The sequence below is a fragment of the Ranitomeya variabilis genome, chromosome 3 (assembly GCF_051348905.1).
Source record: "Ranitomeya variabilis isolate aRanVar5 chromosome 3, aRanVar5.hap1, whole genome shotgun sequence".
NCBI classification, from domain to species: Eukaryota; Metazoa; Chordata; class Amphibia; order Anura; family Dendrobatidae; genus Ranitomeya; species Ranitomeya variabilis.
Window position 1 is genome coordinate 415,752,674 of NC_135234.1, and position 27,674 is coordinate 415,780,347.

Sequence of the window (27,674 nt, forward strand, 5' to 3'; positions counted from 1 at the left end):
AGGTGATAATGCGACAGGTGCTAGCCAAAAGAGAACAGGATCACAAAATAGAGCTGATTAGAGAGACAGTGAAAGAACATGTCAAACGAGAAAGGGACCTGAGACAAGCGGCTGAGCACAGGGTGGATGAGCTGGAGAAGGAAGTCTCTGAGCTCAGAGATCACCTGTTCATGTGTATAAGACCCTAAGGGAAGATATGGAAGTGCTCAGAGAAGCATTAAGAGGCTCTCTACCAGAGAAAGAGCTGGAGCTAAAAGCGGAACAAGATAGTCACCCGGTTGTGACAGGTGCCTTGATGGAAAGGTCCGTGGCAAAGCAGGAGCCATCCGTTCCTGAAGAGAGTGAGACTATGCTCTTCAAGTGCATGATAGATGTACCCGAAGAGGCGCAAGATGCATGTACCAGTGAGGGTGTGCATGAAGCCTTTAAAAAGGCAGTAGAAGCATGTAGTGTGCACTAGGCACTAGAGACGAAACAGTTGGTGATACTGTCGACTAAGGAAGTCACAGTGAAGCGGGTCACTGTCCTGAGGGATATGCACCTACAGTGCCTCCGCACGAAACAGATGATCCTGTTGAGGAATAATGAGGCCACTCGTCGTTTGGAGCAAGCCAGGAAAACACAAAGTCGGCTGGGCTTGGTGGAAGACCTCGTGCAAGTACCCAGAAATCTGGTGGGGAAGGTCGTTGGCAGATTTGGGAAAGTGATGCAGGATATGGTGAATATATCCGGTGTGAAGAGACTGAGGATTCCGGCTGATGACGAGGCCCAGGCGGGTGAAGATGGGATGGTTCTGTTCCTTTTTTGTCGGGTCCAAGGAGAGTCTAGGGAATATCCAGATGCTCCTGGGGTATCGCATGGCATACCTGAAAGAAATAGAGCAGCTAAGACTGTACAGATGGTAGGTCAATAAACAGCTGCAGAACATAAAGTGGCGGCCACCTTCTTCCCAAGGAAAAGGGAACAAAAGGGACCCTCCAAATAATGGAATGGCTGACCACCAAGGACGTTCAGAGAGACAAGGAGGTCGTATATCTGAAAGTGGCAGTTCTACTCCCAGTACAAAGCTAAGGGACATGAACAGTAGTAGACGTAGTGATGAAGGGTCAGACTCAGATCAGTCGCTAGGCTCGTCTGGACGGTGGACTCATGACTGCAATAACCGTGGGTGGCAGCCATGGAGAGAAAGGCCGGGTAATGGGGCGCACTTGGAAAGTGTGGTGACTAAAGGTTTGGTGACACAGACAGACTGTGACTTAAGGGCCAAAGCTCAAGGCCTACATGTTGACCGCTGGGGGCAGGGTAAACCCAACAAGGGTATGATTATGGGTGATGCTCAAAACCGACTGAGACGGTTCTCTCGAATGGTAGGGCAAGGTAACGTGCGTGACCTGTCTCGAGACCCCGGGTGTATGACAGGTGTTCATCCCCACAAGTATGAACAGTGGGGGGTATGTGATGCAGTGACCCCTGTGGCAGCTAGGGGGTGCTGTGTGTGTGCTCCTTGGGATATGCATGGAGGCATATCTGTTGTGATAATAGTGGTGAAACAGTGACTGGCAGTGTTGTGAATGGCCAATATGTGTCGCAGAGGGAGTCTGCGTGGTAAGTCTGATGTAATGTGGTTGTTCTGGGACCTATAGTCCCTTAAGAGTTTGTGTAGTGTTGTATAATAGTCAAGGGAGACTTACTAGGCTAGTTGTGTGAGATGGGCGGGACAAACTAGCCAGACATCCACACTCCCATCCAGGGGAGTGCTTAAGGGTATATAATGTGACCAGGGTGTGGGTCACATGTTCTTGTGTGGTTCCTGTATTGGATTTCCTGGGAGTAGGAGTCCTGAGGAGCAGATGTCAGTGTGTTGGATTTCCTGGGAGTAGGAATCCTGAATAGCACACTGGGAAGCCTGTGTTGGAAGATCTGGGAGGAGGCTTCCTGAAGAGGACATGGTGGGACTTTGATACTGGTGGCCTGGGTGTTGGACAGTCCCAGCTGGGGATGGACATCCTGAATAGTACCCGGACTGGCCACCTGTGTGATCCTGTGTAACCTGGGTGTTGGGAGGTCCTGGGAGTAGGACCGGATCCCTGAACAGCACGAGGTGAGGACCGGGATCTGCAGAGCCAGTGACAGCTACTGTGTGGGGAAGCTACAGTCCTTCGGTGGGTCTGGACTGACTAATGTGTGCCGGCCAGGCAAGTTGGTGATCCCTGTGAGGCAGCTTATCCGGAAGAGAGGACTGACAAGGAGTCAGCAAGTGGAGCAGGAGCTCCCGTCAGGTACCTATACAGACTGTTGGTGCTTGTGTTGTTCTATGAACTGTGTGGTCTCCCACGGCAACTGAACGGAGTGAGGTTCGGCGTGTTTAGAGATCGCGACCCAGTGTCATATGCGCTGTATGTGACTTGGGACATTGGTGAACTGTACGGCGTACTGACACCCATGGTAACTGGGCGAAATGGGAGGTCCAGCATGTTTAGGGTCCGTGAGTCAAAGACGTAAATGAAGTGTTTAAGATAAAGCTGCAAGTTAATATCACCAGTTGGTGCCTGTTGTGTTTCGTGAAATGTATATAATGAACTGTGCATAACCCGGTTTATGACACTTTAATAAACCGTATAGACTGTGTTTAAGCGAAAAATCGTGCCTGACTACGTTAATCCCGTGCCAAGCGAGTGTCCCCCAATACACTCAGTAAGAGCAATCTTACAGTACATGGAACCCATATATCTATATACCATTATATCCTAGTCAAAGAGCTGCCAAAGCATAATGTGTTTGCCTTCAATACATCAATTCCCGGTTCTGTAGACAGTTTATTGAACTAAGGAGCACATATTACTATCAGCTTCCGGTATAAAATGCAGAAGTTATGGTAATAGTAGTATACAATACCTTAATATTGCTGCTGTGTAAGAAAGGTGCCCGGAGACTTTAAGCCCTTCAATACATCAATTCCCGGTTCTGTAGGCAGTTTATTGAACTGAGGAGCACATATTACTATCAGCTTCCGGTATAAAATGCAGAAGTTATGGTAATAGTAGTATACAATACCTTAATATTGCTGCTGTGTAAGAAAGGTGCCCGGAGACTTTAAGCCTCTTAGCCTCGACACGCTCGTTTCGCCCTGCTTCTTTTCCTGTAGGCAGCGGAGCTGCAGGATCGCTCATGGCATATGATGAGGGCAAAAATAGCAATAATAGCAAAATCTGTAATGCTGAAAGCGAAACAGATAATACCACTAGAAATGTCTATAATACAGCGTAAGTGGAAATATAAAACTTAACTTTTACTCATTAATAAAGATAAAAATTAACAAAGTCACCCAAAGTGTAATTAAGAATTGGGGTATAGTCTCATACAAAAATAACCTTAGAGACTAGGTGACCCCCAATAGGATTCCAAACTCCGCATATAGCAACACCTGCGGAATACATATGGCCCAAAGTACAATATACAAATCCGCTGCAGGAAAAAATTCATGTAATCAGCAGCACGAATGTACATACATTTGGTTGCATAGAAAATTAATTATCTTAAGCAAAGGTGGCACATAAAACGAACCGTGCCGATTTGTAGATATAAGATACTGGAAAAGGAACAATCTCACCAATTCCAACGGTGCGGGCACAGGAGCGCTGGATAGTCTCCAGTCAGGAGTAAATCCAAAAATTGATGGGAAATGACAATACCCTGTCGATCCCTATGGGGCTACCGATAAGCTATCCCCAAAGCTCCTGCCCTTACAAGGGCAGTCCACAACTACCCCTGCACACACATGCCCTGCACTCTCCCTGTATCATAGTCCCAACGCGTTTCTTCCAAGCTAATTCATCAGGGGACTTGCTTGTATGAGGAGACAAAGTGCCTATGTGCTATACTAGAGGACAAAAAGTCCTGCCACCCTCTGTGCTATCTTGCAGAGAATGAAGGGGCGTAGGGCAGGTCTTTAAATACCCAGAGGTCTGGTAGAACACACACCAGAACACTGGCCATGGGGTAATCAATATAGGTATGTGGCAGCTGTGGGTACATATCAACAAACCAATAGGTAGTGGGCAGACAAAAATGAAACACCCACTCTCGGTTACCGAAAGCTGTACAGTCAATAATTCCAGGTGCATACCGCATTGTATACGCGCTGAAATGCCGATAACAGATGAGAACTCACAGTTATGTTGATGTCACACGCCGAAAAGCCATGCTCGTGTGCAGATGGAAGAGACAAGCGCTTCCATCATGCGCAGTGTAAACCGGAAGTAGCCGCTGCTAGGTTACGCTAAACTATCCGCCGATCAAACTGTGAGATACCGGCGAGTAAGCGTATATTAATGGGTGACACCCAGCGAGGCACATAATGTCCATATACGTACCTCGCACTTGCACCAGTACAAGAAATAAGTATCCTGTACACTGGCCGGAAGAGGCTGTCACTAGGCAACGTGTTGCCAAACAATAGGCGAACGGCAAAGTAAAAACTGAGCGTATGCGCAGGACTCACACACTTGTAGAGAGCAGGTAAACACTTGCAACATGCGCAAAGTATACCGGAAGTTACCGCTGCTAAGTTACAAGAAACACCACAGCGACCACCAATAAGGCTTCATAATACCGGCAAGTAGGCATGAAACAGCCCATGGTGGAGGTAATGTCTGTATGGATACCATGCAACTATGCCGGTACAGAGGACAAAGCGTTAGATATATTATACGCCGGTCGGAGGGGGCTGTAACCAGGTAACAACATACCAAACAATAAGCAAGCGGACAAGTGAGCAATAGTCGTGAGCATAGGACCCACATGTATCTGTACAGAAGAATCATACAATCACATGATATAGCTATTATAGCCGCAATGAAATTTGAAGTTACGGCAAATAGCAACATATAGTTATTAAGAACTACTTCTGCAAAAAACTACCACAAAAGGGGGGAAACCCCATGTCACATAAACTGTGGAAAATACAGAATGATAATTATTAATCATGCACATCCAGTGAAGAATGTGGGTGACAACAATAAGGATTTAGGCATAACAAAATAATTAGATAACTGCGTAGTACCAAAAGTCGGGGGGAGAAAAAAGGAGGAAAACAATTCAAATAAAACAGCCATAATTAATTTGGTCATTCAACCCATGTGGACTAACAGTGTTCAAGTAAAAGATCCACTTAGCCTCACGCTGCAGTAACAATTGGTCCCAATCACCCCCTCGTATAGGTTTTTTCACCCTTTCAATTGCCATAAATTTAAGATGACTAGGAGAGCCATTGTGTGATTGATTAACATGTCGGGAGATGGAAGTATCTCTACCATGTACCACATCTCCAACATGTTCCCCAACTCTTCTATTGAATTCTCTGATGGTTTTCCCAACATATTCAATTCCGCAGGAACAAGATGCTTTATACACAACCCCTTTTGGTACTGCAATTAATGAATTGCTTGATGTTATAATTTCTGCCTGTAACGTTACTCACAAAGTTATTACCTGTGTCAATGTACTGGCAGACCGTACAGTGTCCACATGTGAAACAGCCCTTTATGTCACTACTTAGCCATGTTTCATTTACAGGACTTGAAAAATGGCTATGAACTAATCTATCATTAAGTGACCGCGACTTCTTGTAAGTAATTGCTGGGGTATCATCGAGGTAGTCTGAAATATCCGAATCCATCTTTAATATGGACCAATGTTTCGCAACAATATCTCTGACGTGGTTAGCGCCATTATCAAAAGTGGTAATAAACCGTACCACCTTGTTGTTCTGTGTCCGTGCAGTGGGGTTCAACAGAGAAGGTCTGTCCCTACTTTTAGCATCATGATAGGCCCTTGTAAGAATCTTAGATGGATAACCCCTATCTCGAAAGTTTCTCCTTAGTTCCTGAGCTTGAGACTCAAAAATGGCATCATCTGAGCAATTCCTCCCAATTCTCAGGTATTGCCCCTTTGGAATACCTCTCTTAAGGTGTTCCGGATGATGACTGCTCCAGTGTAGGAGGGCATTGATAGCTGTTGTTTTTTTGTAATTTGAAGTGACCAGATCACCATTCAAACCTTTAGTAATTAGGATATCCAAAAAGGGCAATGCGGAAAACTCGATTACTGACGTGAAAAAAAGGTCAATGTTATTAGTTATGCATCTAAGATTCTTACAAGGGCCTATCATGATGCTAAAAGTAGGGACAGACCTTCTCTGTTGAACCCCACTGCACGGACACAGAACAACGAGGTGGTACGGTTTATTACCACTTTTGATAATGGCGCTAACCGCGTCAGAGATATTGTTGCGAAACATTGGTCCATATTAAAGATGGATTCGGATATTTCAGACTACCTCGATGATACCCCAGCAATTACTTACAAGAAGTCGCGGTCACTTAATGATAGATTAGTTCATAGCCATTTTTCACGTCCTGTAAATGAAACATGGCTAAGGAGTGACACAAAGGGCTGTTTCAAATGTGGACACTGTACGGTCTGCCAGTACATTGACACAGGTAATAACTTTGTGAGTAACGTTACAGGCAGAAATTATAACATCAAGCAATTCATTAATTGCAGTACCAAAGGGGTTGTGTATAAAGCATCTTGTTCCTGCGGAATTGAATATGTTGGGAAAACCATCAGAGAATTCAAAAGAAGAGTTGGGGAACATGTTGGAGATGTGGTACATGGTAGAGATACTTCCATCTCCCGACATGTTAATCAATCACACAATGGCTCTCCTAGTCATCTTAAATTTATGGCAATTGAAAGGGTGAAAAAACCTATACGAGGGGGTGATTGGGACCAATTGTTACTGCAGCGTGAGGCTAAGTGGATCTTTTACTTGAACACTGTTAGTCCACATGGGTTGAATGACCAAATTAATTATGGCTGTTTTATTTGAATTGTTTTCCTCCTTTTTTCTCCCCCCGACTTTTGGTACTACGCAGTTATCTAATTATTTTGTTATGCCTAAATCCTTATTGTTGTCACCCACATTCTTCACTGGATGTGCATGATTAATAATTATCATTCTGTATTTTCCACAGTTTATGTGGCATGTGGTTTCCCCCCTTTTGTGGTAGTTTTTTGCAGAAGTAGTTCTTAATAACTATATGTTGCTATTTGCCGTAACTTCAAATTTCGTTGCGGCTATAATAGCTATATCATGTGATTGTATGATTCTTCTGTACAGATACATGTGGGTCCTATGCTCACGACTATTGCTCACTTGTCCGCTTGCTTATTGTTTGGTATGTTGTTACCTGGTTACAGCCCCCTCCGACCGGCGTATAATATATCTAACGCTTTGTCCTCTGTACCGGCATAGTTGCATGGTATCCATACAGACATTACCTCCACCATGGGCTGTTTCATGCCTACTTGCCGGTATTATGAAGCCTTATTGGTGGTCGCTGTGGTGTTTCTTGTAACTTAGCAGCTTTAACTTCCGGTATACTTTGCGCATGTTGCAAGTGTTTACCTGCTCTCTACAAGTGTGTGAGTCCTGCGCATGCGCTCAGTTTTTACTTTGCCGTTCGCCTATTGTTTGGCAACACGTTGCCTAGTGACAGCCTCTTCCGGCCAGCGTACAGGATACTTATTTCTTGTACTGGTGCAAGTGCGAGGTACGTATATGGACATTATGTGCCTCGCTGGGTGTCACCCATTAATATACGCTTACTCGCCGGTATCTCACAGTTTGATCGGCAGATAGTTTAGTGTAACCTAGCAGCGGCTACTTCCGGTTTACACTGCGCATGACGGAAGCGCTTGTCTCTTCCATCTGCACACGAGCATGGCTTTTCGGCGTGTGACGTCAACATAACTGTGAGTTCTCATCTGTTATCGGCATTTCAGCGCGTATACAATGCGGTATGCACCTGGAATTATTGACTGTACAGCTTCCGGTAACCGAGAGTGGGTGTTTCATTTTTGTCTGCCCACTACCTATTGGTTTGTTGATATGTACCCACAGCTGCCACATACCTATATTGATTACCCCATGGCCAGTGTTCTGGTGTGTGTTCTACCAGACCTCTGGGTATTTAAAGACCTGCCCTACGCCCCTTCATTCTCTGCAAGATAGCACAGAGGGTGGCAGGACTTTTTGTCCTCTAGTATAGCACATAGGCACTTTGTCTCCTCATACAAGCAAGTCCCCTGATGAATTAGCTTGGAAGAAACGCGTTGGGACTATGATACAGGGAGAGTGCAGGGCATGTGTGTGCAGGGGTAGTTGTGGACTGCCCTTGTAAGGGCAGGAGCTTTGGGGATAGCTTATCGGTAGCCCCATAGGGATCGACAGGGTATTGTCATTTCCCATCAATTTTTGGATTTACTCCTGACTGGAGACTATCCAGCGCTCCTGTGCCCGCACCGTTGGAATTGGTGAGATTGTTCCTTTTCCAGTATCTTATATCTACAAATCGGCACGGTTCGTTTTATGTGCCACCTTTGCTTAAGATAATTAATTTTCTTTGCAACCAAATGTATGTACATTCGTGCTGCTGATTACATGAATTTTTTCCTGCAGCGGATTTGTATATTGTACTTTGGGCCATATGTATTCCGCAGGTGTTGCTATATGCGGAGTTTGGAATCCTATGGGGGGTCACCTAGTCTCTAAGGTTATTTTTGTATGAGACTATACCCCAATTCTTAATTACACTTTGGGTGACTTTGTTAATTTTTATCTTTATTAATGAGTAAAAGTTAAGTTTCATATGATGAGGGCAATCTAGCCATGGGCCTCCCCGAGCTTCGGGCTCTGAGCAGCAAGCCAGAATGCCCTGATTATTACCATGCTCCAAAGGCCCTCCTCCACCTCCCCCTCAGCTGCACTGGCTGTATGTCCGCTCATGGTATACATGCTGTATTTAAACCCTATGCATTTCACACTATGTGACAGCATGGGAAACCCCAGCTCTGACCGGCGGTAATCTTACTGAAGTCACCACTGGTCACTGCTGCTGGGTATTGTGGACCATTATAGCTTTCCAAGCTTTCACACAGAGGACAGCGTGTGAGCCAGCGGCTGTGACCGGCGGTGAAAAGGTTACCATTGGTCAGGCGCCAGCTGATGTGTACTACTGTCATCAGTGTCGCCGCACTCGCTGATAGCAGGCTACGCTGATGAGAGTATTCATCAGCCAGCACCTGTGCAAAGTGGTAGCTTTACTGCTATCCACAGGCACCGGAGACAAAGAAGATGGATGTGGAATTTGAAATTACTTTGTGGGATAATTTCATTAATAAATACGAGGGCTAGTGTGGGGAATTTTTATTCAAATATTTTTTTTTCTGTGTGTTTTTATTTATTTCTATAACTGGGTTACTAATGGGGATGTCTGACTGGCAACTCTCCATTACTAACACACATTACCTTGATTGCCACTGCCCCAGAGTAATCATGAAGAGCTGAGGCTGAGCGTCAGACTTGGCCCATCAAATATTTTGCGCCACTTCTAGGGTGGCAGATGATTGATATTAGTAGGTTGGAAATGGCTCAATGATCTCATTTATAATAAACCAAATTAAAAATACTAACAAGTAAATAAATAAATGAAAAAAATAACGACGTGAGCCCTCCGTTTTTTAATAACCAGCCAAGGGAAAGCAGACAGCTGTGAGCTTGTCCTATTATTCTGGGAAAGGGCCAATACCCATGGATCTTCCCAACTGTTAAATATTAATAATGGGTATTCATTTTTACTCTCAACTCCATACTGGGTATATTTGCTGACATGACATTTAGGTGGTGGACAGTTAGCTCAGGGGAGATGGCATAGATAGCACCATATATAGAAAACAGGTGCTATGTGAGACATATTTAAACCACATGACTCAAGGAGGGGTCGCTTTTTCACTCACTTCATTCATTAGAAGAGTCTACATGCAGCAGCTGAGATGGGCCCTTCTTGGTACAGTCACTCATGGATAAAGGCCTGACACATGTTATTGACACAGACGCAAACTACCATTCTTAATTCAAGAAAAGATGGATGAACTTTTACAATTTTTGGTGGACGAACCAATAAATCACTACATTTTTTATAAGAATTATCGTGACATTTTCTTTGAAGCATCACATCTGGTAAGAAGTTCAGAATAAATATACAAAATAAGTATATTTAACACCAACCTATTAATATCAACCCCCAGCTGTCTGCTTTGCCTTTCCTAGTTATTAAAAATGGGTGACCTTAAAAAAAAAGATGTGGGGTCCCTCCTATTTTTAATAACCAGCTAAGGCAAGGCAGACAGCTGGGGATGAATATTAATAGGCTGGGAAGGGCCATGGATATTGGCCCCGTCCCAGACTAATGAGACCAGACCTTATGCACCCAAGAAATGGTGCATCCATTAGCCTCGGCTCTTCCGATTGCCCTGGTGTGATGGCAATCAGAGTAATGGGATTATGAGGTTGATGATAGCTGTGTAATGTCCACTGACATCAAGCCCACAGGTTAGTAATGGAGATGCTTACAGACAAGACACCCCCATTACTAACCCAGTAAGTAAAAAGAGAAGAAAACACACCGGAAAAAAATTTTATGTGAAAAAAACTCCCCAACAATTTTCCTCTTTACACCATTAAAAAAAAAATTTTTATAATCCGCCCTAATCGATAATATGGAGGTCCCATGATGATCCCTTTCTTCTTCATCTAGTCTATGAAGCTCTGTTCAGAGAACGCAGCTCCATAGACTGGGGTAGCAGCTACCTTGTGAGAACCCAGTTGCTGTGAAGTGCCGGACAAATGTGCGACTGTGAGTCTGGCACTCGCGATGCCCTTGTGAGACCCGGCTGCTGTGAACTGAGTTGACGCCAGTAAGGTTACCTCAGTTTACAGCAGAGCTGCCCTCATGACAACCGGCTGCTGTGAACTGAGATAATTTTACTGATGTCACCTCAGTCACAGCAGCAGCAGCCGAGTCTCGCATAGTACAGCGTGAAACCCGGCAGTGGATGCTGCCACTATCTATTGCCACCTCAAGAGAATTTTGACTGTTTCACCACTGATAAAATAAATGTATACAACTTCATATGGAGCTGGGGATACATGGCAAGTTTGGATACAATATAGGTCTGACAGCCAAAAATTGCACTATACCACAGCGACATCCTTGCAGATTGCAGTTGAATGGGTTTCTTCGACTGCAACAATTAAGTTGCAAAAAGTCAGAACCAGTTGAATTTTTGGTACTAGCTTGTTGCAGTCATGGTATTCTGTGGGCCACAAAGTGACTCCATTTACCTGCATTATACTAAGATGTAACAGTTACATACAGCAATCTATGGCTGCAGACTTGTGATGCTGTGTAGCAGGGCCGGGACAAGGTGTATTGGTGCCTGTAGGCAGATGAAGCTGATGGCACCTCCACCCCCCACCCCGATGAACCCTCAGCATCCAAGTAAAGGAATGGATAACCACTTATAGCGTTTTTCCACATGGTACATAAGTAATAATCAATAATTTGTACCCATGAATAAGACTACAGTAAGACCTATCATCATATATTGAACATATACCCAAACAACAGATGATACAAGGTCGAGATATGCGATATAAAACATAAATACTTTATTGTTAAAACAATGACATCAGGTGCACAGAACTGATACGCAAAACATAGTCTAAAAAAGTGCTGCAAGAAAATCATTGGCAAGAGGCATGTAGGCAGGGGTCCGTCTAAAAAGATATAATCCTAGACACAACAATGATTTTCGGTAATCTTGATACACTGGTTTGAGGGGGTACCATCATGAAATCACACATAACCAATAATTAAACAGAGGTCCCTACAAGTCAGGGGTATACACAGGGATGCTGCATCCTACCAAATAGTAGAAGCTGTAAATAGTAATCACCAATCCCTACTATGCAGCTGTTATAATAACAGTGACAATCACACGGCCATAATAGTGCAATAATACTGTGATTGTAAGCATATACCCACCGCAGTGTAGATAGACCCGTGACGCCCCCTGACAAAGGTTGTTTTACCGCGCGTTGGGGCGGAGGCGTGTCCCAGGAGGGTCTATCTATACTGCGTATCAAGATTACCGAAAATCATTGTTGTGTCTAGGATTATATCTTTTTAGACTGACCCCCTGCCTACATGCCTCTTGCCAATGTTTTTCTTGCAGCACTTTTTTAGACTACGTTTTGTGTATCACCTCTGTGCACCTGATGTCATTGTTTTAACAATAAAGTATTTATGTTTTATATTGCATATCTCGACCTTGTATCATCTGTTGTTTGGGTATAAGTAAAGGAATGAGTCAGATACTAAGGTAAAAGGACCCCTAAAGTACCCGTTCCTTTTTGACCAAATATACCAGCAAAAGTAAAAAAATGTTGTAATAGAGTACAGGGTTGAGTATGTCACCACGGAACAGACAGGCCAACTGTTGCAGGGAATTTATTAACAGGAGTAAGATTCTCCTCGCAGGGAGTAAACAGGGGGTTAATAGAGATAAAGCAAACAGAAGCGGAATTGAAATGGTTAACGAGTGTTCTTGTAACGTATCAATCCAGGGAGGTCCTGACTGGAGGGTCCTTATTCCAACGTGGGTACAGTCACCACCAGCAGCGCTTAAGATGCTGAAGTCTCTCCTCTGTCTCCTGGGAACTGGAGACTCCGGGGTTAAGTCTTTGCAATCTTTTCCACCACTGAAACCTTCTTCATGCTACGCACCTCTCCGCTATCTCTTTCTGGCTGCTTCCGCACGTTACCTTGGGGTATGCCGCTGGTCCCCAAAATGGCAGTCAGGGCTTTCCCCAGACTCTCAATCTCTTCCCAGATTCTTCTTATCTTCAACCGGGAATCCCGGGTCCATGTCATCTCCTCTTCATTCTGACTGGGTGCTCCGCAATTGTAGCATGTCGGCAGTCTTCTTCTCCGAGCGGCACTAGTCTCACTTTGGGGGGCGGACTCTCTTTCTCGTACCAGAGGGTGTACTCTGCAGCAGGGGTTTTCTAATATTCAGCCACTTCCTCATGGACCCGCTTTACCTCCTTCTTCAAGTCTTCTACCCATTGAGGGGCTGTTACCTCCCCGCTCTATACCTTCCCCACTGGCACTGCCACCCCTTGCTCTTGCTCGCACGTGCGTGCCTCACTCCCGACCTCAGAGAAGGTCATATCTGGCTTTACGTGCATGCGCTCTCACAGGGCCTGTTTAATCAACACATCTCGCAAGCCTGTCACCAGTTGGTCTCTCAGCACAACGTCAATTGACCCCACACCTACGCTGTCCTTCCATATAATGGCAGTATGAAGCTCATTGCATTGTAGTGCATTCATATATTGCATCACGGTCTCCCCCTCTCTTTGTACCCGGCGAAACAGTCGCATACGCAGCTCCCCTACATCAGTGGGGTCCCCATGCATCTCCTCAAGTATACGTAATACTTAGTCCAGGGTATCTCTCGCCCTGGGGGGGTCTGAGCATAACAGAGTCCAGTGCATCCCCCTCTAGGGCCATCACAGCTATTTCCGCCTGCAGAGCTGGCGTCATAGGATGCATCCGCATCATCCCTCGGATGCGCTCTGTCCAACTCCACAACATGACATCGCTTCCCGAGAATTTTGGCAGGTTAGCTAACAGGGCTCCCAGGGAGATGCTAGACCTGGGGCCTCCCTCAACTGCTTGGTCTGTCCTTTCCTCGCTACCATGTGACATCCTGTGGCTACACCAAGTGTAATAGAGTGCAGGGTTGAGTATGTCACCATGGAACAGACAGACCAACTGTTGAGGGGAATTTATTAACAGGAGTAAGATTCTGCTCTCAGGGAGTAAACAGGGGGTTAATAGAGATAAAGCAAACAGAAGCGGAATCGAAATGGTTAACGAGTGTTCTTGTAACTTATCAATCCAGGGAGGTCCTAAGTGGAGGGTCCTTATTCCAACGTGGGTACAGTCACCAGCAGCGCTTGAGATGCTGAAGTCTCTCCTCTGTCTCCTGGGAACTGGAGACTCCAGGGTTAAGTCTTTGCAATCTTTTCTCCCAGTGAACCTGGAAGCAAGAAGTAACACAGCCACTCTGCTGCACAGTCTCTGTATATTAGCCTGGCAGTCTTTCTGCAGTAGCAATGCTACACACACTGAGCAGTTTACTTGTCACACTCAGGGATCCTGGCTTGTCACTGCGGTCACAGGGGCTGCGCGCTCAGGTCACTGTCAGGGGATACATCTTCTCTGATTACGGAGGCTTCCAAGTCCACACTCTCAAATCCAGCCTCCACTACGGCTGGTATCTTAGCCTCAGTGCCCTCACGGGGAGCACTGTCTCTCAGGGAGCGCGGTGCTGCAGCCTGCTTTCTCTCTGGCGCGCTGTCCCCCCTGTCTTGCGTGCTCTGCTCTCCCGCTCTTTTCTGACCACACCCCTCTCTCTTCCTCTCTGCCCCCAGCAGTCACATGGTCCCTTCTGTCCAGGGCAGAAAGTCTTCCCCCCGACAACCCAGCTGTCTGACTAAGTGGTTCCAGGTAAGGAGCAGGGAAAGCAACATCCTTACAAAGAGATGTACTTTAGGGGTGAGGTTCAACAGGGAGTGGGGCCGTCTGGTTTCAATTAAAGTGTCCATCATTTTGCAGATACTCTAATGGAAACTAAACAGATCATAGAATCATAGAATGTTAAAGTTGGAAGGGACCTCAAGGGTCATCGTGTCCAATCCCCAGCTCAATGCAGCACAGGATTCACTAAACCATCTCAGACCGATGTCTGCCCAGCCTCCATTTGAAGGCGTCCATTGAATGAGAACGCACCACCTCTCACGGCAGCCTGTTCCACTCATTGATCACCATCACTGTCAAAAACTTTTTTCTAATATCTAACCTGTATCTTCTCCCTTTAAGTTTCATTCCATTGCTTATCATGTTTCCATGTGCAAATAAGAAAAAGGCTGATCCCCCTACACTGTGACAGACCTTCAGATATTTGGAGACAGCTATTAAGTCTCTTCTTAGCCTTCTTTTTGCAAGCTAAACATTCACAGATGCTGTAACAGTTCCTGGTAGGACATACTTTGCAATCCGCTCACTATCCTGGTAGCTCTTCTCTGAACTTGCTCCAGTTTTTCAATGACTTTTTTAAAATGTGGTGCCCAGAACTGGACACAGAAATATGGATGAGGCCTGGCCAAGGAGGAGAAGAGGGGAATAATTATTTCACATGATCTAGACTCTATGCTACACTTAATACAGCCTAGAACTGTGTTTGCCTTTTTTGCTGTTGCATCACACTGTTGACTCATGCGCAGTCTCTGATCTGGTATACCCAAGTCTGTTTCACACATGCTGTTGCTTAGTTCTATTCCTCCCATTCTGTAGATGTAATTTTCATTTTTCTTGCCCAGATGTAGAATCTTGCATTTCTCCCAGCTAAATACCATTATATTAGTCGATTTCCATTGTTCAAGCTTCCTAGATCCTTCTGGATCCTTTCTCTGTTTTCTCTGGTCTTAGCTATCCCTCCTAGCTTTGCATCATCTGCAAATTTGATCAGTTTACCTTCAGTTCCCTTATCTAGATCATTTATAAAAATGTTGAACAGTGTAATAGGATGCAGGTACTGAGTATGTCACCACGGAACAGACAGACCAACTGTTGAGGGGAATTTATTAACAGGGGTAAAATTCTCCTCGCAGGGAGTAAACAGGGGGTTAATGGAGTCAAACAGTAAACAGTAAACAATTAAGCGGAATCAAAAGGGTTAACGAGTGTTCTGGTAACTTATCAGCCCAGGGAGATCCTGACTGGAGGGTCCTTTTTCCAACGTGGATACAGTCACCAGCAGGGCTTGAGATTCTGGTCTTTTCTGTGTCTCCTGGAAAGTCCGGGGTTAAGTCTCTGCAGCCTGCTCTTCTCAAAGTGAATCTGGAACCAGGAAATAACAGTCTCTCTGTCACTGCTGCAGGAGTCTCCGTAAGCCTGGCAGCTTCTCTGTAATAACGATTGTCACACACACACACTGGGCAGTTACTTATCACACTCAGGGATCTTTGCTTGTGACCGCGGTCACCAGGGCTGCACTGAGTCACTGTCTCTGCACTGTCAGGGGAAGAGTCTTCTCAGATTATGGAGGCTTCCAAGTCCCCACTCTCACTCCAGCCTTAGTGCCCTCACGGGGAGCACTCTGTCATGGGGAGCGCGGCGCTGCAGCCTGCTTTCTCTCTGGCACGCTGTCCCCTCTCTGGCGCGCTCTCTCTCCCGCACTTTTCTGACCACTCCCCTCTCTTTTCCCAGCAGTCACCACGTCCCCTCTGTCCAGGGCAGAAAGTCTTCCCCCCAACAACCCAGCTGTCTGACTAAGTGGTTCCAGGCAAGGAGCAGGGAAAGCAACCTCCTTACAACAACACTGGGGCCAGGACAGAGCCTTGTGGTACCCCACTTGAAATACTTTTTCAATTAGATGTTCAACTATTTATTTAACACTCTTTGAGTATGATCACTGAGCCAATTATGAATTCACTCAACTGTAGCCTTGTCAAACTCATACTTGGTCATTTTTTCAGTAAGGATATAATGAAATTATTTATATAATGCTTTGCTGAAGGTGAGATATACTATATCTACCACATTTCCCTGATCACCCAGTCAGTGATTCCACCATAGTATGAAATTAGATTAGTCTGGCATGACTTGTTTGTTGCAAACTCATGTTGCCTCTGGTTAATTATTGTATTCTTATCCAAGAACTTACATACATGTCGTTTAATAATTTGTTCAAATATTTTTCCTGGTATCAATGTAAGTCTCACTAGCCTCTATTTTCCTGGCTCCATCTTCATTTATTTTTTTGAGGATAGGGACAACATTTGCCCTTCTCCAATCATCTGGGACGTCTCCTGTTTTCCAGGATTTTTCAAAGATTCTGGCTAGTGGTTCTGCAATTTCCTCTGCTAATTTTTTCAGTGCCCTGGCATGTAATTCATTTGGACCAGGAGATTTAAATTCATTTACATTAGCTTAGTGTTCCCTCACCATCTCTCTGTTTATAGATAGTGTGGATTCTTTTATTCTTTCGATGACACCGTGAAGATCAGTTGATGTTACAATTGTTTTCTTAGAGAACACAGGTGCAAAATCGGAAATTAAAAGTTTGGCCTTCTCCACCTCATTTTTGACCATTTCACCCTTTTCATCCTGTAAAAATCCTATAGCATTTTTTTATTTTCTTTTGCTTTTTACATACCCCCAAAATCCTTTTTACTGCTTGTGGTCTGCCTTGCAAGCCTTACTTCATTATTGGCTTTAGCTCTTCTAACGCTTGCCCTGCATTCCCTGCAAACAGCATTATATTCTTCTTTAGATATGCTCCCCTCTTTCAATTTGATATACCGTATATTATTATTATTATTATTATTATTATTATTAAACTTATTGGCTCGAGTATAAGCCTAGGGTGGGAAATGCAGCAGTTACTGGTAAATTTCAAAAATAAAAATAGATATCAATAAAAGTAAAATTAATTGAGACCTCAGTAGGTTAAAGGTTTTTGAATATCCATATTGAATCAGGAGCCCCATATAATGCTCTATACAGTTCATGATGGGTCCCATAAGATGTTCCATACAAAATACACTCCATATAATGCTCCATACAGATCATGATGGGCCCCATAAGATGCTCCATACAAAATATGCCCCATATAATGCTGCACAAAGGTTAATGATGAGCCCATAAGATGTTCCATATTAAAATATGCCCCATATAATGCTGCACAAAGGTTAATGCTGGGCCCATAAGATGCTCCATATTAAAATATGCCCCATATAATGCTGCACAAAGGTTAATGATGGACCATAAGATGCTCCATATTTAAATATGCGCCATATAATGCTCCATTAAGGTTGATGGCCCCATAAGGTACTCCATAGAATAATATGCCCCATCTAATGCTCCATAAAGGTTGATGGCCCCATAAGATGCTCCATAGAATAATATGCCCCATCTAATGCTCCATAAAGGTTGATGGCCCCATAAGATGCTCCATAGAATAATATGCCCCATCTAATGCTCCATAAAAGTTGATGGCCCCATAAGATGCTCCATAGAATAATATGCCCCATCTAATGTTCCATAAAGGCTGATGGCCCCATAAGATGCTCCATAGAATAATATGCCCCATCTAATATTCCCTAAAGGTTGATGGCCCCATAAGATGCTCCATAGAATAATATGCCCCATCTAATGTTCCATAAAGGTTGATGGCTCCATCAGATGGTTCCAAAAGTTGTTGGAAAATGCAAAAGTATGAGAAATACTCTTCCTATACCATGCATGATTTACATGGAGTTTAACTTTTTATTTCTTCCAACATATCTAGTCTATCACAAGGTTTTATAATTTAAAAGCAGCATGATGTAGAGACAGAGACCCTGATTCCAGTGATGTGACATTTATTGGGCTATTGGCTGTAGTTTTCATAACATCATTGTTTTATCAGCAGGATATTATCACTAGAGGACTAGTAAAACTGTTACCAGGCAGCCAATATTCATGAGCTTTGTATAACCCTGTCCCCACCAATGATTGGCAGCTTTCTGCCTATGCACAGTGTGCACATCAAGCTGTCAATCAGTGGTGTGCAGGTTTATATAGAGCTCAGCATTCAGAGAACTGGTAAATCTGCACCAGACTAAACAGTAATTTTATCAAAACTGCAGTAAGCAGCCCAGTAAGTGATACATTGATGGAATCAGAATCTATGTCCTTTCATCAGATGTGGTAGTAAAAATCTGGTGACAAACTCCCTTTAACTAGATTGTGTTTTTAGAAGAACATCTGTCTGTAGCACTTTTTAGTTGTATTTTGAGACTTTCAGCAGCAGGTGGCAGTAGAGAGCTTGCATAAGTAAAATGCTGAGCTGTGGCCAGCCAGCAGCAGCAATGCAGAGAGGGGATGTTTCTCCAGCTGCAGTAGTAACACCTCCTCTTTTCAGCTCCTTTACCTCTTATTGAGAAAGCACAGGAAGAGAGTGACAACCATATAAAGTGAAGAGAGGCAGTGCTTCTATTTACTGGATTGGACTTCTTACATCAAGAGCTTCTTCATACAGGAGCTGATCTATGGATCCAGGACCTCCAATGGTGTGTGCTGGTCAAGGACCTGGAGGACTCTACCTATCACTTAGTGACAATGAGCAGAAACGTTACTCTGAGCTTTTCTCCTTGTGCCAAGTTGAAGGATCCTCACGCCTGGCAGCAGATAGCAGCAAGGTGGCAGAACTATTCATGGCATCCAAGCTTCCAGCTGAAACTTTACACCAGGTGAGTCCTAAATGGTGACACAGGCCATCCCTCTCATTGATTCACTGGTTAGCTGGAGATTTCATATAACACTCTGTTGATAGTTGTTAAATAATTTTATTTATTTTGTTTTAGGAGTGGAAATAAAGGAATAATATATTCACGATGACGTCGTCCAATAAATGCTAGTCAATAATGTCAAGCTTGTAGGCTGCGCTCTCGTGACCTCGCCTGGAATTTTACTGACTTACTTGACCAGTTAGGCCTCTTTTTGATGCACTTGTTTTACCAGTCAGCTCAGGTTGCGGGGTGACATATAAGGGAATATTAATTAATCCTGGTAATGATATGCTTGATTTGCCGATTATTTGTAACCAAATTGATAAAATACAAATTTCTGGCGTAGTCGGATATATTTATAGAGGCCTATTATGTACAATTATTACATAAAAAGAACAGAGTGCTCCTAATGTTATTATGTCGTGCTTTGTTTTTATTATTATTGATTTACATTAGTGACCAGACCTCATAAAAAATTCTAGCTGTACCGTGTTCTATACTCTCTACTTTCACAAACTTGGAAACCTGAAAACACATTTATGTATAAATTGGAAAAAAAGCTCACCCTGCTACGTAATAATTAATGGGGTTATTCCACAAACAATATTTATCACCTAAGCATCGGGTCCAGTGTCCCCAGTGAGAACAGTGCGTTGCGGGTTTATTAGACGTGCATCCATCTCACTTAATGGGGTTATTCCCTTTCAGTAAATGAATATCCCAGCTGCAGGTTATTATAAGGGGAAAACTGAGCTGTACTCGCCTTCTTCTGTAAGGAGACAAACTGAGTTGTACTCGCCTTCCTCTATTAGGAGACAAACTGAGCTGTACTCGCCTTCCTCTATAAGGAGACAAACTGAGCTGTACTCACCTTCTTCTATAAGGAGACAAACTGAGCTGTACTCACCTTCTTCTATAAGGAGACAAACTGAGCTGTACTCGCCTTCCTCTATAAGGAGACAAACTGAGCTGTACTCACCTTCTTCTATAAGGAGACAAACTGAGCTGTACTCACCTTCTTCTATAAGGAGACAAACCGAGCTGTACTCACCTTCTTCTATAAGGAGACAAACTGAACTGTACTCGCCTTCCTCTATAAGGAGACAAACTGAGCTGTACTCGCCTTCCTCTATAAGGAGACAAACTGAGCTGTACTCACCTTCTTCTATAAGGAGACAAACTGAGCTGTACTCGCCTTCCTCTATAAGGAGACAAACTGAGCTGTTCTCACCTTCCTCTGTAAGGAGACAAACTGAGCTGTACTCACCTTCTTTTATAAGGAAACAAACTGAGCTGTACTCACCTTCTTCTATAAGGAGACAAACTGAACTGTACTCGCCTTCCTCTATAAGGAGACAAACTGAGCTGTACTCGCCTTCCTCTATAAGGAGACAAACTGAGCTGTACTCACCTTCTTCTATAAGGAGACAAACTGAGCTGTACTCGCCTTCCTCTATAAGGAGACAAACTGAGCTGTTCTCACCTTCCTATGTAAGGAGACAAACTGAGCTGTACTCACCTTCTTCTATAAGGAGACAAACTGAGCTGTACTCGCCTTCCTCTATAAGGAGACAAACTGAGCTGTACTCGCCTTCCTCTGTAAGGAGACAAACTGAGCTGTACTCACCTTCTATAAGGAGACAAACTGAGCTGTACTCACCTTCTTCTATAAGGAGACAAACTGAACTGTACTCGCCTTCCTTTATAAGGAGACAAACTGAGCTGTACTCGCCTTCCTCTATAAGGAGACAAACTGAGCTGTACTCACCTTCTTCTATAAGGAGACAAACTGAGCTGTACTCGCCTTCCTCTATAAGGAGACAAACTGAGCTGTTCTCACCTTCCTATGTAAGGAGACAAACTGAGCTGTACTCACCTTCTTCTATAAGGAGACAAACTGAGCTGTACTCGCCTTCCTCTATAAGGAGACAAACTGAGCTGTACTCGCCTTCCTCTATAAGGAGACAAACTGAGCTGTACTCACCTTCTTCTATAAGGAGACAAACTGAGCTGTACTCGCCTTCTTCTATAAGGAGACAAACTGAGCTGTACTTGCCTTCCTCTATAAGGAGACAAACTGAGCTGTACTCGCCTTCCTCTATAAGGAGACAAACTGAGCTGTACTCACCTTCCTCTATAAGGAGACAAACTGAGCTGTACTCGCCTTCCTCTATAAGTAGACAAACTGAGCTGTACTCACCTTCTATAAGGAGACAAACTGAGCTGTTCTCACCTTCCTATGTAAGGAGACAAACTGAGCTGTACTCGCCTTCCTTTATAAGGAGACAAACTGAGCTGTACTCACCTTCTTCTATAAGGAGACAAACTGAGCTGTACTCGCCTTCCTCTATAAGGAGACAAACTGAGCTGTACTCACCTTCTTCTATAAGGAGACAAACTGAGCTGTACTCGCCTTCTTCTATAAGGAGACAAACTGAGCTGTACTCACCTTCTTCTATAAGGAGACAAACTGAACTGTACTCGCCTTCCTCTATAAGGAATCAAACTGAGCTGTACTCGCCTTCCTCTATAAGGAGACAAACTGAGCTGTACTCACCTTCTTCTATAAGGAGACAAACTGAGCTGTACTCGCCTTCCTCTATAAGGAGACAAACTGAGCTGTTCTCACCTTCCTATGTAAGGAGACAAACTGAGCTGTACTCACCTTCTTCTATAAGGAGACAAACTGAGCTGTACTCGCCTTCCTCTATAAGGAGACAAACTGAGCTGTACTCGCCTTCCTCTATAAGGAGACAAACTGAGCTGTACTCACCTTCTTCTATAAGGAGACAAACTGAGCTGTACTCGCCTTCTTCCATAAGGAGACAAACTGAGCTGTACTCGCCTTCCTCTATAAGGAGACAAACTGAGCTGTACTCGCCTTCCTCTATAAGGAGACAAACTGAGCTGTACTCACCTTCCTCTATAAGGAGACAAACTGAGCTGTACTCGCCTTCCTCTATAAGTAGACAAACTGAGCTGTACTCGCCTTCTATAAGGAGACAAACTGATCTGTTCTCACCTTCCTATGTAAGGAGACAAACTGAGCTGTACTCGCCTTCCTCTATAAGGAGACAAACTGAGCTGTACTCGCCTTCCTCTATAAGGAGACAAACTGAGCTGTACTCGCCTTCCTCTATAAGGAGACAAACTGAGCTGTACTCACCTTCTTCTATAAGGAGACAAACTGAGCTGTACTCACCTTCTTCTATAAGGAGACAAACTGAGCTGTACTCGCCTTCCTCTATAAGGAGACAAACTGAGCTGTACTCACCTTCTTCTATAAGGAGACAAACTGAGCTGTACTCACCTTCTTCTATAAGGAGACAAACCGAGCTGTACTCACCTTCTTCTATAAGGAGACAAACTGAACTGTACTCGCCTTCCTCTATAAGGAGACAAACTGAGCTGTACTCGCCTTCCTCTATAAGGAGACAAACTGAGCTGTACTCACCTTCTTCTATAAGGAGACAAACTGAGCTGTACTCGCCTTCCTCTATAAGGAGACAAACTGAGCTGTTCTCACCTTCCTCTGTAAGGAGACAAACTGAGCTGTACTCACCTTCTTTTATAAGGAAACAAACTGAGCTGTACTCACCTTCTTCTATAAGGAGACAAACTGAACTGTACTCGCCTTCCTCTATAAGGAGACAAACTGAGCTGTACTCGCCTTCCTCTATAAGGAGACAAACTGAGCTGTACTCACCTTCTTCTATAAGGAGACAAACTGAGCTGTACTCGCCTTCCTCTATAAGGAGACAAACTGAGCTGTTCTCACCTTCCTATGTAAGGAGACAAACTGAGCTGTACTCACCTTCTTCTATAAGGAGACAAACTGAGCTGTACTCGCCTTCCTCTATAAGGAGACAAACTGAGCTGTACTCGCCTTCCTCTGTAAGGAGACAAACTGAGCTGTACTCACCTTCTATAAGGAGACAAACTGAGCTGTACTCACCTTCTTCTATAAGGAGACAAACTGAACTGTACTCGCCTTCCTTTATAAGGAGACAAACTGAGCTGTACTCGCCTTCCTCTATAAGGAGACAAACTGAGCTGTACTCACCTTCTTCTATAAGGAGACAAACTGAGCTGTACTCGCCTTCCTCTATAAGGAGACAAACTGAGCTGTTCTCACCTTCCTATGTAAGGAGACAAACTGAGCTGTACTCACCTTCTTCTATAAGGAGACAAACTGAGCTGTACTCGCCTTCCTCTATAAGGAGACAAACTGAGCTGTACTCGCCTTCCTCTATAAGGAGACAAACTGAGCTGTACTCACCTTCTTCTATAAGGAGACAAACTGAGCTGTACTCGCCTTCTTCTATAAGGAGACAAACTGAGCTGTACTTGCCTTCCTCTATAAGGAGACAAACTGAGCTGTACTCGCCTTCCTCTATAAGGAGACAAACTGAGCTGTACTCACCTTCCTCTATAAGGAGACAAACTGAGCTGTACTCGCCTTCCTCTATAAGTAGACAAACTGAGCTGTACTCACCTTCTATAAGGAGACAAACTGAGCTGTTCTCACCTTCCTATGTAAGGAGACAAACTGAGCTGTACTCGCCTTCCTTTATAAGGAGACAAACTGAGCTGTACTCACCTTCTTCTATAAGGAGACAAACTGAGCTGTACTCACCTTCCTCTATAAGGAGACAAACTGAGCTGTACTCACCTTCTTCTATAAGGAGACAAACTGAGCTGTACTCGCCTTCTTCTATAAGGAGACAAACTGAGCTGTACTCACCTTCTTCTATAAGGAGACAAACTGAACTGTACTCGCCTTCCTCTATAAGGAATCAAACTCAGCTGTACTCGCCTTCCTCTATAAGGAGACAAACTGAGCTGTACTCACCTTCTTCTATAAGGAGACAAACTGAGCTGTACTCGCCTTCCTCTATAAGGAGACAAACTGAGCTGTTCTCACCTTCCTATGTAAGGAGACAAACTGAGCTGTACTCACCTTCTTCTATAAGGAGACAAACTGAGCTGTACTCGCCTTCCTCTATAAGGAGACAAACTGAGCTGTACTCGCCTTCCTCTATAAGGAGACAAACTGAGCTGTACTCACCTTCTTCTATAAGGAGACAAACTGAGCTGTACTCGCCTTCTTCCATAAGGAGACAAACTGAGCTGTACTCGCCTTCCTCTATAAGGAGACAAACTGAGCTGTACTCGCCTTCCTCTATAAGGAGACAAACTGAGCTGTACTCACCTTCCTCTATAAGGAGACAAACTGAGCTGTACTCGCCTTCCTCTATAAGTAGACAAACTGAGCTGTACTCGCCTTCTATAAGGAGACAAACTGATCTGTTCTCACCTTCCTATGTAAGGAGACAAACTGAGCTGTACTCGCCTTCCTCTATAAGGAGACAAACTGAGCTGTACTCACCTTCTTCTATAAGGAGACAAACTGAGCTGTACTCGCCTTCCTCTATAAGGAGACAAACTGAGCTGTACTCACCTTCTTCTATAAGGAGACAAACTGAGCTGTTCTCACCTTCCTATGTAAGGAGACAAACTGAGCTGTACTCGCCTTACCTGGTCTCTTGGCAAACCTAAGTCACTGCTCCCGGTGTCTGGGGTTGGCTGTGGTGCTGACATCATGTTGACAGTGCGCCAGCCAATCAGTGAGCTAAGAGGCTCTGTCACTATAGATGGAACAACCGCTTCAAAGCCACTGAGCGCACTGATTAGCAACCGCACTGTCTACGTGACATCAGTGCCGCGGACACTGGGAACATCCGTGGGAAAGTGAAAATGGCGTAATTCTTTTAATAACCTGCAGCCGGAGACATTAATTTATTAAAAGGGACAACCTTTTAAATAGAACAGTTGTCATGGCTACTATGTACTATGTACTATGGCTCTATTCACCCCAGTTTTCTTGCGTGTTAGGGGAACCAAGAAGTCAGATTTTCAACAACTCGAAAAGTAGCACATATGCTGTGCATAGGTGATAAATGCCCCTTACCCAATTTAGTATAGTACTAGACTTTCAGTAATTTTCCAATGCAGTTTATATGTTTAGGAGGGGGGATCATATTGGGAAATCACGGTAATGACATGGCTAACACATTACCACAAATATTAATCACGGCAGCCCACATAACCTGCCCTGTCCTATTTTTTCTCACCTGTTTATTATCATAATTTACTTGTTGCTAGTCATCTTGCGTACTGGTGCCTTTTTGGGGGAGGAAGATTGATGATTGTGGCAATATACAAATGTCATCTACAGGCGTCAAGAAAAAGCAGTGACAACTTCCAAAAGGAGGATTGTTGCTATGAAGCCTCCCTGATAATTACCAGCTATGTCACTATAGCAAACAGTTACTCATAGCAAATATTTATAGGCCACATCAGATGGTGAAGGACACATAGTGCTTCAGTGTGGATTTTTCAGAATTTTTCTTTAGTCTTTATTATACTGTTGGGAATAGTGAAGGGCCACATTAAAAAAAAATGGTAAAGGATTTGAGTTACCTCACTCCATACTTCTGATATGTCATATATTGAACACAGATATTTACATTGAATGAGTTCTTTGAAGGATCCAGGGTTTAAAAGAAACCTGTCACCCCTAAAATCGAAGATGAGCTAAGCCCACCAGCATCATGACCTTATCTACAGCATTCTGTAATTCTGTAGATAAGCCCCCATGTATCCTCAAAGATGAAAAAAAGAGGTTAGATTATACTCACCTGGGGGGGCGGTCCGATCCGATGGGCGTCACGGTCTGGTCCGGGGCCTCCCATCTTCATAGGATGACGTCCTCTTCTTGTCTTCATGCTGCGGCTCCAGCGCAGGCGTACTTTATCTGCCCTGTTGAGGCGCCGAGCCTCTCTGACCTTTCCCGGCGCCTGCACACTGCAGTACTTTGCTCTGCCCTCAACAGGGCAGACAAACTACGCCTGCGCCGGAGCCGCAGCGTGAAGACAAGAAGAAGACGTCATCGTAAGAAGATAGGAGGCCCCGGACCGCGACGCCCATCGGACCGGACCAAAACGGGACCGTCCCTGGGTGAGTATAATCTAACCTCTTTTTCTCATCTTTCAGGATACATCGGTGGCTTATCTACAGCATTATAGAATGCTGTAGATAAGCCCCTGATGCCGGTAGGCTTAGCTCAGCTTCGATTTTGGGGGTGACAGGTTCCCTTTAAAAGTAAAGATACACTGGTATAAAACATGCAGTGCAGTTGTATCCAATCTTCTGTGATCTACTGTTCTCCTCTAAAAGTAAGGCCACGTGCACACACTGAGTATTTGGTGAGTTTTTACCTCAGTATCTGTAAGCCAAAATACAAAGAACAGTCAGAGGAAAAGTATAATAGCAATACGTCACCACTTCTGTATTTATCACCCACTCCTGGTTTTCGCTTACAGATACTGAGGTAAAAAACTCACCAAATACCGATAGTGTGATCATAGCCTTATTCTTCTAGCGTAAACTACCTGTGTACATTTGGAGTCCAGTTGCACACTTCTGCAATTTTTCTGGGAGATACTTACTAAATATGACAGAAAAAAAATGTCATATTAAATCACAGGCTCGAAAATTCACCGAAGGACTCATAATACATGTGCATTAATCATTTAGCCTAAATGAACATTCTCACGCACCATTTTTTTAATATTCCAGCCGGTGTTGTAATTTAAAGGGGATTTCTTATTTCATGCTTCAGAAAACCCTGAGCCCCCGGCACAATTTGTATATAAATAAAACCTGCACTTTACTTACCCTCTGCGGGTCCTGTGTTGTTTCCGTTGCTACTCATGGTGTCTATAACCCTGTGTGCCCACAACAAGCTTTTTGGTGCTTTTTTGACACTGCATATTTTTGCTGTGTCAAAAACGCAACAAAATGGATGGGATTTATAGAAATTTCCTGCCCTTTGTGCTTTTATTTTCACTCAGCGTAAACTGACCTGCTGTGCATGTTTCACATCGGCAGCATGTCAATTTCTCTTGTGGGTGTGCAGAGATTTCTGTGTGAATTTTCACCATGCATTAGATACAGAAATTCCACAGGTAAATCATCCACGTGCCTTTTTTGTGCGTTTCTGCGGTGGAAAAGCACCAAAAGCGTCTGTAATCCGCACCTTACTATATCAATAAAGTTTTGTCAAAGCAAAGTTATAAGAAGTATCAAAAATAAAGCAGCTTTATTTAAAATGACACACCAAAAACAGACAAGAGCGCAGCGTCAAAAACGAGATAAAAACACATGTAAAAAAGCACACAAAAACACAATGAAAAACCTAATTTAAATATTAGGTGCAGAAATTCTGCAGCTTCAAAAACTCAGCAAAAGCTCATCGTGGGAAAGTAGCCTTGATGTCTGTAGCACGTTGACGTCTATATAG

General features: G+C 44.0%; 1 protein-coding gene across 5 annotated transcripts in view; it reads left to right on the top strand.

Moving 5' to 3' along the window:
* The first annotated feature begins 18,955 nt into the window (after nucleotides 1–18,955).
* The window catches only part of REPS2 (RALBP1 associated Eps domain containing 2), a 303,614-nt gene continuing 294,895 nt past the window's right edge, over nucleotides 18,956–27,674 (top strand). For 3 of the 5 annotated variants that reach the window (XM_077296311.1, XM_077296312.1, XM_077296310.1), the window contains exon 1: nucleotides 18,956–19,270. In XM_077296311.1, the coding sequence (XP_077152426.1) occupies nucleotides 19,070–19,270 (201 nt within the window). In that variant the 5' untranslated portion in view covers nucleotides 18,956–19,069. The remainder of the gene's footprint in view (nucleotides 19,271–27,674) is intronic. The other 2 variants (XM_077296308.1, XM_077296309.1) reach the window with 1 other exon arrangement.